Raw genomic sequence first — 13,715 nt, 5'->3', positions numbered from 1 at the left:
AAAACCAAGGCATTGTCTTTTATATTTTGGAGACGGTAAGGGAAATTCCTGACATCATCAAAAGTAATAATCCAATTGATACATTTTCCTCCCAGCATGGCATCCTTTCAATTGTTACAGTTTGGGCATTCTGTTTTCTTCTTTATAATGTCTTAGAGTTTTCCCATGTGAGCTGAGTGAATGTACTCTCTAAGTTTCTAAGGCTTCCGATAAACATTTTTTTATGATTTAAAAAACAATTTTAGACAAAGTTGGTATAAATGCTAGTTTTTTTTTTTTTTTTTTTTCCAAACCAGATCTATTTTGGGAAGGCATCATCTCCTCATTTGATTTGTTCCAAACAGCCTCTCTGTGGAAAGGGAGCTTTGAAATGCGTTTAGAATAAAATCATTGCATGTTAGGGACTAAGAGCAGTGCTCTCGTAAGTACTCTATCGTGGCACTCGCTCTGTTATGCTGAAATTATCTCTTCTTCTGTTTGACTTCACTGCCCATGCACACCTTTAGGTTTGGACCCTGTCTTACTCATCTTTGTATCCCAAGAATATAACATGGTGCCTGACATTTGATTGATGATAATAACCATAATGGTAGCTACCATTTATCAATATCTCTTTCTGTGCCAGGCCCTGGCCTAGGCAATTTACATACACTTCCTCTCCCTACCTGTGTGATATGACCTATGGTAGGTTTAGCTTACAGATAAGGCAGCTGAGGCTAGGGACCTTGTAAGCACTCCGCAAGTGTCTATTTTTTTTTTTTTTTTTTTTCTAGCTCAAGCTAGGGTCTAAGTCCCAGAGCACTGATACGGTGGCCTCTATTGGGACAAAGACCCAAGTGTCTATTTTTGAAAGAAGGAATGCAGCTCAGTGAGGTTAAGTAACTTGCCCAGGACCACACAGCAGCCAGAACTTGAACCTTTGGTTCTCAGCTCTAAAGTTCGAACTCTTTACACTGAAACTTTCTGCCTTTCAACCAAAGTTGAACTGAATGGTTAGAGTTACCATTTGTGGAATGAGTGCCCTGAGAGTAGTCACATCCAGGAATTAAGTGGAATGTCGCATCTATTTTTGTCTGTCACTCAACTGACTTTCCTACAGAACAGGAACTGAGACTTGTTCATCATTGTCATCTCCAGAGCACACAGTAGGTGCTTGATTATTATTGGAGGAACAAAATGAACAAATTAACAAATAGATGCCCATTTGACCTGGCCATGAAAGCAGATAGACAGGAATGTCTCATATTTATTTGAAACAGAAGTTATAAAGCTGGGAGTTAAACAGATGATAAATCTCAGAACATGGTTTATGTTTGAAGCAATGCTAGGTTCCTCTGTGTTGTTGCAAAGACTTTTTTTTTTTTTTTTTTGAGACAGAGTTTCACTCCATTGCCTAGACTAGAGTGCCGTGGCGTCAGCCTAGCTCACAGCAACCTCAATCTGCTGGGCTCAGGCGATCCTTCTGCCTCAGTCTCCCAAGTAGCTGGGACTACAGGCATGTGCCACCATGCCTGGCTAATTTTTTCTATATATTTTTAGTTGGCCAATTAATTTCTTTCTATTTTTAGCAGAGACGGGGTCTCTTGCTCAAGCTGGTTTCGAACTCCTGACCTTGAGTGATTCACCTGCCTCAGCTTCCCAGAGTACTACAAAGACTTTTTTTTAATTTTTAATTTTTATTTATTTTTACCATCCATTTTTGGGGGATGCAAAAATTTTGACATTGCCCAAGAAAACAGTGCTATAGGTCACTAACTAGATACATGCATTGGGAGCAATTTGGGGATAGCATAGGCCAATCAGTAGCTATCAACTCTCTGGACTTCCTGGCACTACAGGTTCAAAGTATGGTTACATCAACTAATGAGTTTCTACTTTTGAACTAGACAAAACAAATCTGGAAAAAAGTTTATATGACATGGATTGAGGGGTCAAAAGTAGCCTTAGGAAAACTAGTGACCCACCCAAAGCAATGGGGTAATTGAAATTTGTTCTTACTGTTCGCTAAAGGCATCTGACCTTCTCTAATTACTTTTATTTTGGGTTTTTAAGCTCTTCTATTTCCAGATTTAAAAAAAAAGCAAAACCAAAAACCTAGGCAGCAGTTTTTTAGTTCTCATTTTCCCTCATTTTAAGTGCTTATCTGTGGCAGTAAAAATTAGTATGTAGCTACACATTTATTGTGAAATGATGCAAAGCTTATTCATTATGCTCAAACAGAAGGATGTTTAGCATTACAAACACGTACCTTCGTGTCTAGTATAGAGAATTGGTGTTTGTCTTTTCTTCCTGAGGGACTCAATGAATATCAATAAGTCCTCATGTGATAAGTTAGGATCTGTCATAGGCCTTCATCTTTTTTTACTCTGTTTCTCCTTTCTCCTTCCCCCTCTTCTCAGCTTCCCTTCTTGTCTTCATTTTGCCGTCACTTTTTTTCTTCCTTCCATATTTATTGAATAACTTGGAATGAAGTTCTGAATTAGGTGTGGCGGGTATAAGGATGAATAAGACATTGTTCTAATCTTTTAAACTTAATTAATCTTAAATTCATTTACTAAAGAAATTTGATAAAGCGCTATTTCTTTTTTTTTTTTTTTTGAGACAGAGTCTCACTCTGTTGCCCAGGCTAGAGTGAGTGCTGTGGAGTCAGCCTAGCTCACAGCAACTTCGATCTCCTGGGCTCAAGCAGTCCTCCTGCCTCAGCCTCCCGAGTAGCTGGGACTACACGCATGCGCCACCATGCCCCGCTAATTTTTTGTATATATATTTTTAGTTGGCCAATTAATTTGTTTCTATTTATAGTAGAGATGGGATCTCGCTCTTGCTCAGGCTGGTCTCGAACTCCTGACTTTGAGTGATCCTCCCGCCTCGGCCTCCCAGAGTGCTGGGATTACAGGCGTGAGCCACCGCGCCTGGCCTAAAGCGCTACTTCTGAAAAACTTTATTTTTAATAAGTGCTAGATAAAACACATATGCATAACAGATTCAAAATGTTTAGTAAATACATTTTCCTATTAAGTGTAATTTCCATTAGTCTCAAGAATCTTTTCATCTGTCAAATGACTGTTCATATTTATTCTACTTGCTGTTGTACGAACTTTTACATTTTTGCCATATAATTTTTATATATCATTCTTAGAGGTAAATATCAGTTTTATTTTCATCAGGAAGCCTAGTGAATTCTCATCTTGGACTTAACAGCATTAATAATGAGTTGATAAGATTAGTCAGAATTTTTATGTCCCGTGATGAAGATTTCCTCCCTTTCATGTCCAGGTGTGCCAGATGGTGCCCATGCCAGCCAATCACCTCCCTGTTGGCAGCACCATGAGCACTGTGCACCTCTCTTCAGATGGTACTTACTTCTATTGGATCTGGTCTCCTGCCAGTCTGAATGAGAAAACACCAAAGGGACATTCTGTCTTCATGGACATTTTTGAACTTGTGGTAAGTTTAACTTTCTTGTTTGTGTCTTTGCAGAAACATTTCTATTTGCTTTCTTTCCATATTGGTGTATAAAGGGCCTAAGAACCTTGCAGGATGTATAGTGTGTTCACTGTTTCCTTAAAATTGATTTTTCTCTTAGATATCTTTGAAGGTTTCTTTGTTTGAACTTGTATTACATAAATAGGACCAAGCTTTCTGAAGGTTAATCTGGCAGCAGAGAGGAGATAACATTATTTAATGTGTAGACAGTAGGGTATTTAAGCAGAAATGCACTAGGGGCTGTTAGAAATGTTGCAGTGGCAAGAATGTGTCGACAGAAATTGGGAGTCTTCGAGAGAGATGACAGTTAAAATTGTAAGAAGACATTCGTCCATTAGATGTTAGCCAAGTGCTCACTGCGAGCCAAGCAGTGGCTTATCTAGGTGGTAGGGACACAACGACGGGCAGGGTGGGCAGGGTTCTGGCCCAAATGGCACTTGTGTTCCAGCTCCAGAGTTGGATGGGTTGGGGTCATGGTGGTGGAGAGAGAAACAAGTTAACCATAAACAAGTGAGCAAATAAGTAGGCAAGATAATTTTAGGTAGTGAAGGAAAAGTGATCGTAAACCAGACAGAGAAGTTGGGGAGTAGGTAAGGGAAGAACATTCCAGGAACAGGAGACTGCAAGTACAAAGGTTCTCTGCAGGAGCAAGTGTACTTTAGTAAAAGAAAGTGGCCAGAGAAATACAGAGAGGAGAGCGTGGGATGAGAAGAACCTGGAAGCTAAGGTGGTCTAGAGCCACACGGTGCGGTGCGGAGCCACTGGCCACACATGGCTATTTAAATTTCAATTAAAATTAAATCAAATTAAAACTTTAGTTGCTTAGTTCTATTAGCTACATCTCAAGGGCTCAGTAGCCACATGTGGCTATTGGCTGCCTCATGGAGCAGCAAAAATATAGAACATTTTCGTCATTGAAGAATGTTCTATTGGACAGAGATGGTCCAGATAATTTGTAGAGACTTGTAAAAGAAAAAAATTGCCCCAAGCGAGGTCTGTGACAAAACCTTTTTTCATGATGTAATTTATGGTCTCCTTCTGGGAAGAAATTAGCATTCCTCTTAAAAAAAAAAAACAAACACCAAAGCAATTTTGTAATACATTTTAACAGGATTAAAACATGTTCTGGGAAACCACTCATCCATCCCACTAGCTGACTGTCAGTCGTCTAGTAACCTTTACCCATACATTCTTTTCTTTTTCTATTGAGTTTCACAGTGTTCTCTAACCATTATCTTTCTTGTAAAATGTCCTTGCCAGAATGAATCTTTGAATTGGTCTGCTAGAAGACTGAACATGTGTTCATAACTGTCAGAAGAGCTTTTTTAATAAAAATTTGTTTTTAAACAGACTTACAGTTGTTTAAAGAACTTAGGTCTCTATCCTAAGAATAATGGGAACATTGATGAACTCCCACTTTACCTTATATGTTTTAGTTAAAAGAAAAAATTGTATCAGAGAGATCCACACACAGTTTTCTTTGATACTGGCTCATAATGAAAGCAGGTGTCTCTTGCCCCATCTGTAGCACTCTCCTCCTAGGCAGTCACGTTCTTCCAGAGGTTACCTTCATGTCTCTAAGTAAAATGCTTATATTGCTGTTTCTTGGTTAATGAACTTCAGATATTCATTCATTCATTCATTTTGCTGTGGTGAGGATTTGGCACAATCCCCCCTTTTTCTTTCCTTGTTCCTCCTCATGTGTTTATTTCATTCATTTCATTCATCCATTTTCATTTTTCTTTTGGTTATATTTGTAATTGATTATTAAACCTTAATTTTTTGTTCACGAACTCTAGGCAGTATCTCCCATCCCCCTACTTTAGAAGATGGAGAGTGTAGTGTCTTTTCCTGCCCTTCAGTGTAGAGAAAGCCAAGACTAAAATGTATGTTCAGGGGAGTACCCAAGAGAAAGAGAGATGACTCACACAACCCTGGAGCGTCTGAGGAATTGGTGGCATCAGATGTGGCACAGAGCCCTGTGAGACAAAGTGGTAGCCCAGCAGTTTACACAGTGGCCTGTCGGCCCCGTCCTGGTGCACACATTTGCACTCGGGTGCATAAGACTAGACAGTTATTTTCTGAAGAAATTGAATGACCTTAAACAAAAGACCTCTACATACAGATGTTCGGTTCATATAAGGAAAAGACTTACTTCCTTGGTGAGTCACCCACAAGTCATGTCTTCCAGTAAGCAAGCCTCAACCATGTCCACAGAATTCCTGATTAGTGCTGAACTGTTGAAAAAGAGCAGACAAAACAGAAACCCAACAAACAAACCTCCAAACACTGGAGAGTTATGTGGGGCGGGGGTGGGAGGGAGTAAGTAAAACATGTTGGCAAAATAGCGATAATGATTGAGGCCAGGTGATGGGCACATGGGAAGCTCGTTATTCTATTCTTTCTTGTTTCGTGTACATTGAAATTTTTTCCTAATAAAAAGCTTTAAAATTAAAAAAAGCAGACAACCAAGGATCATTAGACAAGTGAGGAAAGCCTCCAATATGAAAATTTAAAATGAGAAAAAAAAAATTTTTTTAAAGGTAACAGAAGGAATACAGTAAAACTCCATAAGCAGGCTCACGCCTGTAATCCTAGCACTCTGGGAGGCCAAGATGGGCGGATCACTCAAGGTTAGGATTTCGAAAGCAGCCTGAGCAAGAGCGAGACCCCGTCTCTACTAAAAAAATAGAAAGAAATTAATTGGCCAACTAAAATATATACAAAAAAATTAGCCGGACATGGTGACACATGCCTGTAGTCCTAGCTACTTGGGAGGCTGAGGCAGGAGGATTGCTTGAGCCCAGGAGTTTGAGGTTGCTGTGTGCTAGGCTGACGCCATGGCACTCTAGCCTAGGCAACAGAGTAAGACTCTGTCTCAAAAAAAAAACAACAACAACAACAAAAAACTCCATAAGCATTAAGTACTCTGTGAGATATGAGAAGATACTGTATTCATAAAACAGAACAAGATGTCACAAAAAAGAGCTATCAGAGAATGAGAAAGAGCTCCTGGAAATTAGAACTATAATTATTAAAATTTAAAAATTAATAAGAGTTTAGCCAGGTGCAGTGGCTCATGCCTGTAATCCTAGCACTTTGGGAGGCTATAGTGGGAAGCCGGGGGTTGAAGACCAGCCTGAGCAACATAGCGAGACCTTCTCGCTACAAAAAATAGAAAAATTAGCTGAGTCGGGTGATGTGTGTCTGTAGTCCCAGCTATTTGGGTGGCTGAGGTAGGAGAATTGCTTGAGCCCAGGGGCTTGAGGTTGCGGTGAGCTGTGATGATGCCATTGCACTGTAGCCTGGGCAGGAGAACAAGACCCTATCTCAAGTATAAATAAATAAAATAAAAAGATTTAAAGAAGAAATCTCCCAAAAGGTAGGACAAATAGATAACAGTGAATAGGAGAGAAAAGATAAAAGATGTAGTGGAGTCATCTATCTAAAGCCTTGCTGATAGGAGTTCCAAAAAGAGAACAGAAAATAAAGAGGAGAACATGATCAAGAAATAATACAAGAAATATTTCAGACCAAAGGACATTGGTGTCTACATTAAAAGGTATCTGACACAGTGAATGAAAAATGCCCACACCATGACACATCATTGTGAAATTTCATAATACCAGGGATAAAAGAGAGGATTCTAAAGGTTCCAGAAAAATGTTAAAAATTATATACAAATGAAGAGGCATTAGAAAAGCACCAAGCTCTTCAGTAGCATTCCTGGATGCAAAAATGGAGCACTGCTTTCAAAATTCCCAGGGAAATTGATTTTCACCAAGAAGTAAGTATTCAACCAAAGTATCAATCAACTGTAAAGACAACATAAAGATATATTTAGACATATTGTTATATAATCAAAAGCCCATACCTGCCCTGTAGGAAATAGAACAACTAAAATAGTCCCTTCCTGTGGCATAAAATAAAAAGTTGGGTAGGAAGTAGCCTGCTCTAGATTAAAAGAACAACCTTTGAGTCATTTTTGGTGTCTGAATCAAACATCATCAGTAAAAAAACTTTGGGAAGACAATTAGAATATAAAAGTATTGAGTATTAGATGAAACCAAAAGGTTAGTCATAATTTACTTTTTTTTTTTTTTTTTTTTTTTTTTTTGAGACAGAGTCTCACTTTGTTGTCCAGGCTAGAGTGAGTGCCATGGCGTCAGCCTAGCTCACAGCAACCTCAAACTCCTGGGCTCGAGTGATCCTTCTGCCTCAGCCTCCCAAGTAGCTGGGACTACAGGCATGCGCCACTATGCCCGGCTAATTTTTTTTATATATATATATCAGTTGGCCAATTAATTTCTTTCTGTTTATAGTAGAGACGGGGTCTCGCTCTTGCTCAGGCTGGTTTTGAACTCCTGACCTTGAGCAATCCGCCCGCCTCGGCCTCCCAAGAGCTAGGATTACAGGCGTGAGCCACAGCGCCCGGCCCATAATTTACTTTTTAAGTATGATAATGACATATATAAGAAAATGTCCATATTTTTAGAGATGCTTAATGAAGTATTCAGAATATTCAGAAATGGAATTACATGATGTTTGGGAGATACTTTAAAATAGTTGAACAACAACAAAAAAAGAGGTGGTCAGTTAAACAGATATGGCAGTATCTGGGCAGTATTTTAATTTGAATCATGGGTATATGGAGGTTCATTATACTATTCTCTGTTTTTGCACATATTTGAAGTTTTTTATCATTGAAAAAAATTTTTTAAATTGTCACTGGCCACTAATTTATCAGCTTTTCTTTTTTTTTTTTATTTTTTTTTTCTTTTCTACCATTAACTCTAGTTGGGAAATTTATCAGCTTTTCTAAAATGCTAACTTGGAAAGCTAAACACAGATATCTGGCTTACTGCCTGTGGTAGTTTCACAGAATGGAACACTGTGTAGCCATTAGAAAGTATGAAGCAGATCTGCATAGACTGACGTAGATTAATTTCCAAGTCATATTGTTTAGTACAAAAAGCGAGGCTCAGAACACTGCACTCACTACCTGCTGTGTAATAAAAGGGTGGAGGTTGGATTTTTTTTCTGCAATTGTCTTTCTCTTGCATTAACAATTTTCTTCTCTTAGTGGATCATCTACCACAAAATACAAATAAATTAGAGTAGATCGCATCTTGAAAAACCAAAATCACCTCTCTTGACTCACATCCAGCTCAAGACACTCCTCTGTCTTTTGATTCCTGTAAGCAAAACTCTTGAAAGAGTTTATTCTTACTGGTATTTGGGTTTTTTTTTTTTTTTTTTTTTTTTACCTTCTCTCCTTCCATTTTCTCCACATACTCCAGTCCCTTTTGTATCCTCATCACACAGATAGCTCTTACTAAGTTCACCAGTGGCTTCCACATTGCTAAATTCAGTGGTCAACTCCATCTTCTTTTTACTTGACCTTCTAGCGGTATTTGATGGGGTTGATCACTCCCCTAGTCTTTTATTTACTTTTTATTTTGTCACCCAGGCCAGAGTGCTGTGGCATCAGCCTAGCTCACCACAACCTCAGACTCCTCTGCTGAAGGGATCCTCATGCCTCAGCCTCCCAAGTAGCTGGGACTACAGGCATGCGCCACCATGCCCGGCTAATTTGTTCTATTTTTGGTAGAGACAGCGGTCTCACTCTTTCTCAGGCTGGTCTTGAACTCCTAAGCTCGAGCAATCTTCCTGCTTCGGCCTCCCAAAGTGCTAGGATTACAGATGTGAGCCACTGTGCCTGGCAATTCTCCCAGTCTTGAAACTCTGTTTTCCCTTGGCTTGTGAGCACCCCATAGTACTTCTCTTACTCACTGATTGTTCCTTCTTAGTCTTATTATTTTTTTAAAGACAGGATCTCATTCTGTTGCCCAGGCTGGAGTGCAGTGACATGATCACAGCTCACTGCAACCTTGAACTCCAGGCCTCATGCAATCCTCCCACCTTGGCCTCCCAAAGTGCTAGGATTACAGATGTGAGCCACTGTGCCAGGCCACTAGTCTTATTTCCAGGTCCCCTATCCTTGCTCTGTCTGCTCTTAGTCCTTAGTTGATCTCATCTTGTTTTATGTCTTGAAACACCTCTAAGTGCTGATGAGGCTCAAACTTGCTTCTCAGTCAAAACCTGTCCCCGGAACTCTAGGTGCATATTAGCGTGGGTGTTTCCTTGTATATGCACAGAGTATTAGACTTCTCCAGTAGTAGGTCTGATGGTCACCTCAAGCTAAATATGCTCCCAGCCAAACTCTTGATTTTATCCCAGATGTGCTCTTCCTGAAGTCTTTCCCATTTCTGTTAATGGCACCTGTGTCCTTCTAGTGCTACCCAAAGACTTTTGATCTCACTCTAGCCTCTCTCTCCTCTGCCACTCCTGCCAAATTCCATGCCCAGTTAGCAAATGCTGTCTGCTCTACCTTCAAAATGGATTCCACGTCCCATTATTTCTATGAAGGTACTCCATGATTTGGGCCCCCACTGCACCTTCCACCCTCCATACCTACCCTTCCCCTTTGTTCACACTACTGTAGCCACAGCAGCTTCCTTTATGTTATTCAGACACGCCCAGCATGCTGCCACCTTAGGCCTTTGTGCTGGAACATCAGCTTGCAGATACCCACGTAGCTTGTTCTCTCACTTCTCTTATGTCGATCCTCCAAAAAGACCTTTCTGACCAGTCTATACAAAATATTTTATGTATTTATTTTTAAGAGACAGGGTCTTACTCTGTCACCCAAGCTGGAGTGCAGTGGTGTGATCATAACTCACTGCAGCCTTGAACTCCTGGGCTCAAGTGATCCTCCTGCCTCAGCCTTGTGAGTAGCGAAGACTACAGGTGTGCACCACCATGCCCGCCTAATTTAAAAAAAAAACTTTTTTTGGTATAAATGAGGTCTCTGCCATATTGTCTCTGTGCATATTGCACAGGGATTCTACATTTGAATGTCGAATATGGAAGCCGTTGGAGCCTTAGCAAGAGCTGTTTTGGGGGAGTTGTAGGGCTGGAAGGCAGAAGGAGTTGGTTGAGGGTATGGAGGAGAGGGTAAGATGGAGAAGAATAGAACCTTCTCCTAGGGGTTTGCCGTGAAAACAGGAGAGGAATTGGAGGCGAGTGGTGGATAGGACTATGGGGACATTGAAGTATTTTTAATTGTTGTTTTTTTTTTTTTTTTTTTTTTTGCGACAGAGTCTCACTTTGTTGTCCAGGCTAGAGTGAGTGCCGTGGCGTCAGCCTAGCTCACAGCAACCTCAAACTCCTGGGCTTGAGTGATCCTTCTGCCTCAGCCTCCCGAGTAGCTGGGACTACAGGCATGCGCCACCATGCCCGGCTAATTTTTTATATATATATCAGTTGGCCAATTAATTTCTTTCTATTTATAGTAGAGACGGGGTCTCGCTCTTGCTCAGGCTGGTTTTGAACTCCTGACCTTGAGCAATCCGCCCGCCTCGGCCTCCCAAGAGCTAGGATTACAGGCGTGAGCCACAGCGCCCGGCCTTAATTGTTGTTTTTAAAACTTAAATTGTTGAATAGATAATAAAATCACCTGTTTCAAAACTCACAAATTATAGAGCTTAGCCATAGCCCTCCTGGGCCAAACCAGGCCAAAAACTTTACCTATGAAATGAAGTTTTAAATGAGATGATTCTTAAGGTTTAACCCTGAAATTCTTTACTGATTGATGATTAACTTTGGTTTTTAAATAGTATAGATACTTGCCACATAGATGCAGCTGATGATAATTATTGGAAAGAATTAGATTTGCTGTGAATTATGATTCTACTCCAGTACTTGGAAGTACTGATAAGTGCTTGCTTTGGCAGCACAGATACCAAAATTGGAACCATACAGAGGAGATTAGGAAGGCCCCTGAACAAAAAGATCGAAAAAGAAGTACCGACAAGACAGGCTGGGAGGCTGATCCAGGCCTGGCTTGAGGTGATGGTGGCATAGACCAGGGTGGTCACCGGGAGGGAAGCCCCTGGTCACAACAAACTCTGAGCTGCTTCTCATCCTCCCAGCTCTTCTCCTCCTCCCTAAATTGGCAGATTTTTACCCCAAAGAGCTTCTTTGCTGAAATAGGGATTCCCAGCAGATTATCACTTGTGGACCAAACCTCAGTCCTCCTTGCATCTCATAGATGCTTTGTGAGTCTTTCTTTTCAGTATTTTCAAAGTACTCAAACACAGTAATGTATGTAGTGGGTTTTTTTTTTAAGTTATACATTGATTTTTCTCATAGAGCCAGATTGGGTAATGCTTTTGAATGCCAAACTTAAAGTGATTGATTTTTATCTTGGATGCTTCTGAAGGGTTATATTTAGAATTGTGCAACATAAATAGAGCTATGCTTGCTAAAGGTTAGTCTGGCAGGAGGGTAGGGGTACAACAATGTAGTAAGATGCGAACGTGTTAAATTTCAGATGACAGGAGGCTGTTCAATTAGAAGTATCAGTGGGGAAGGTAAGGGGAAGTTAGAAACATGGAACTAGGTCTTAGTAGCAAGAATGAGTTTGTAGATAGAAATGTTGGGGTCACCACAGAGAAGTTGGAGCTGGATTTGGGGGAGGGCATTGCTTTGTTCATTCAGCAAGGCATCAGGTGTTTATGGAATGCCTCCTGAGTGCTGGGCATGTTATGGTGAACAAGGCAGGCAGGATTCCTGCTCTCAGGCAGCTGACATTCAGTTGGGGTGAGCAGAGGTAGAAGGTTAAGTGATAATTTCAGAGAGTGGTAAATGCTGTGCTCTGACTTGGTGGGCTAGGGGAGATGATTCTTTAGATTGGCAATCAGGGAAGGCCTCTTTGAGTAGGCGACATTCTGCCTGAGACCTGAACAATGGGAAAGAGCCCACCACTGGAAGGTCTAGGGATAGAGTGTGGCAGGCAGAGGTCTTAGACACCAGAGGCTGGTCTAATCCGGGGCAGGCTCCCCCTTGAGCAAGTGGTGATGGAGACCAGCAAAGAAGAAAAGAGGAGGGAGGGCCGGGACTCCACTCACCAACACAGTGAGCACTTTACGCAGAGATACGTGTTCACATTAAAAAGAAACAAACCAGGATTGTGTTCTGCCACCCGGACTGAAGAAAGAGAATCTCAAGAAGGCTGAACCATGGCACAGCATACAAGGAAGGCAAGGAAAAGGTTGAAGGTGTGGGTTTTAGGTTACTGGTGGACCATCAAAAGTGTCCACTCATTAGAGGGTGGCTGAGTTCAGAGACCAGCAACTTCAAAGGGTTAAGAAGCAGGCGTTGAGGAAATAGAAACAGCATTTTTGGACTCTCTAACAAATCTTTTCCTTTATCATTGGTGGATGTGTCATAAAAGACTCCCCCACTGTGGACAGCCACCTTTGGGGATCTTTCCTGGCTGTGCTCCTGATTTTGCTCACTTTCTCTTGCCTCTTCTCTGCTACCAACCTTTCCCTTTGGACTCCTTTGCTGTCTACTTGTTTCTAAAGACTTGCCACTTTGCACTCCTGTCCCCTCTTATCGCCATGTACCCCACAGCTGCAGGCCTGTCCTTCCTGTCATAGCTGGTGGGACCAGTTTCTGAGCCTGCAGCCAGATCCAGCAACCCAGGTCTAGAAGGGGGCAGTGGGATATTTGAGACAATGACAGTGAGTGGAAGTGGGGAAAGGGATGATGTTTCAGTGGGCCACCAAGGTTTCGTTTAAGATCTGAGATCTGTGAATATTTGAAAACAAAAGAAGGAAGTCGGTAGAGAGGGAGACACTGATGATGAAGGGGCAGAGGGGAGCGCAGAATTCGAGGCAGAAGTGGAAGGTTCGCCTTAAGTAGTATGAGCTGAAATGCTGCTTCCTCTGAATTAAGAGGAAAGGAAGAGTAAATGAGTCTGGGTTCAGAGAGTCTTGAGTTGGAAGAGAGATGAGTGGGGGAAGCTTTTGGTAAGTGGATCATTTTAGCAATAAAGAAAGCCAGGTCGTCTGCTGAAAGTCAAGCTCAAAATTGGTGAAGGAATTCTAGAATCACTACTCTGGAGATTTTGCTGGGGAATAATGAAGTGGTGAGTGAAAGAGCTGCCAAGCACCAGCAGAGACCCCGTCAAAGTTGACACATACTTGTGGCCAAGTCTCCCTTTGTCCAGGGCTGCTCTGTCAGTACCCAAGCTGCTGGTGCTATTGTTAACCTCCACTATAATAATACAGAGTTTGGATTTTAGCCACTAATTATACTTCAAGAAGACATTATCCTCATAGTTGTCCTTAACAATAAATCAGAGATGGATTGATTTGTTT

The 13,715-nt window shown here is 41.2% G+C and overlaps 1 protein-coding gene and 1 pseudogene across 5 annotated transcripts in view; both read left to right on the top strand.

Moving 5' to 3' along the window:
* The window catches only part of HECTD4 (HECT domain E3 ubiquitin protein ligase 4), a 179,885-nt gene that overhangs the window by 59,890 nt on the left and 106,280 nt on the right, over positions 1–13,715 (top strand). For all 5 annotated transcript variants that reach the window (XM_075996573.1, XM_075996572.1, XM_075996571.1 and 2 more), the window contains exon 7: positions 3,277–3,447. In XM_075996573.1, the coding sequence (XP_075852688.1) occupies positions 3,277–3,447 (171 nt within the window). The remainder of the gene's footprint in view (positions 1–3,276; positions 3,448–13,715) is intronic.
* LOC142863795 (uncharacterized) lies at positions 11,267–11,336 on the top strand (annotated as a pseudogene).

This window comes from Microcebus murinus, chromosome 22 (genome assembly GCF_040939455.1).
Source record: "Microcebus murinus isolate Inina chromosome 22, M.murinus_Inina_mat1.0, whole genome shotgun sequence".
Lineage (NCBI taxonomy): Eukaryota > Metazoa > Chordata > Mammalia > Primates > Cheirogaleidae > Microcebus > Microcebus murinus.
This window is presented reverse-complemented; position numbering and strand designations above follow the sequence as displayed.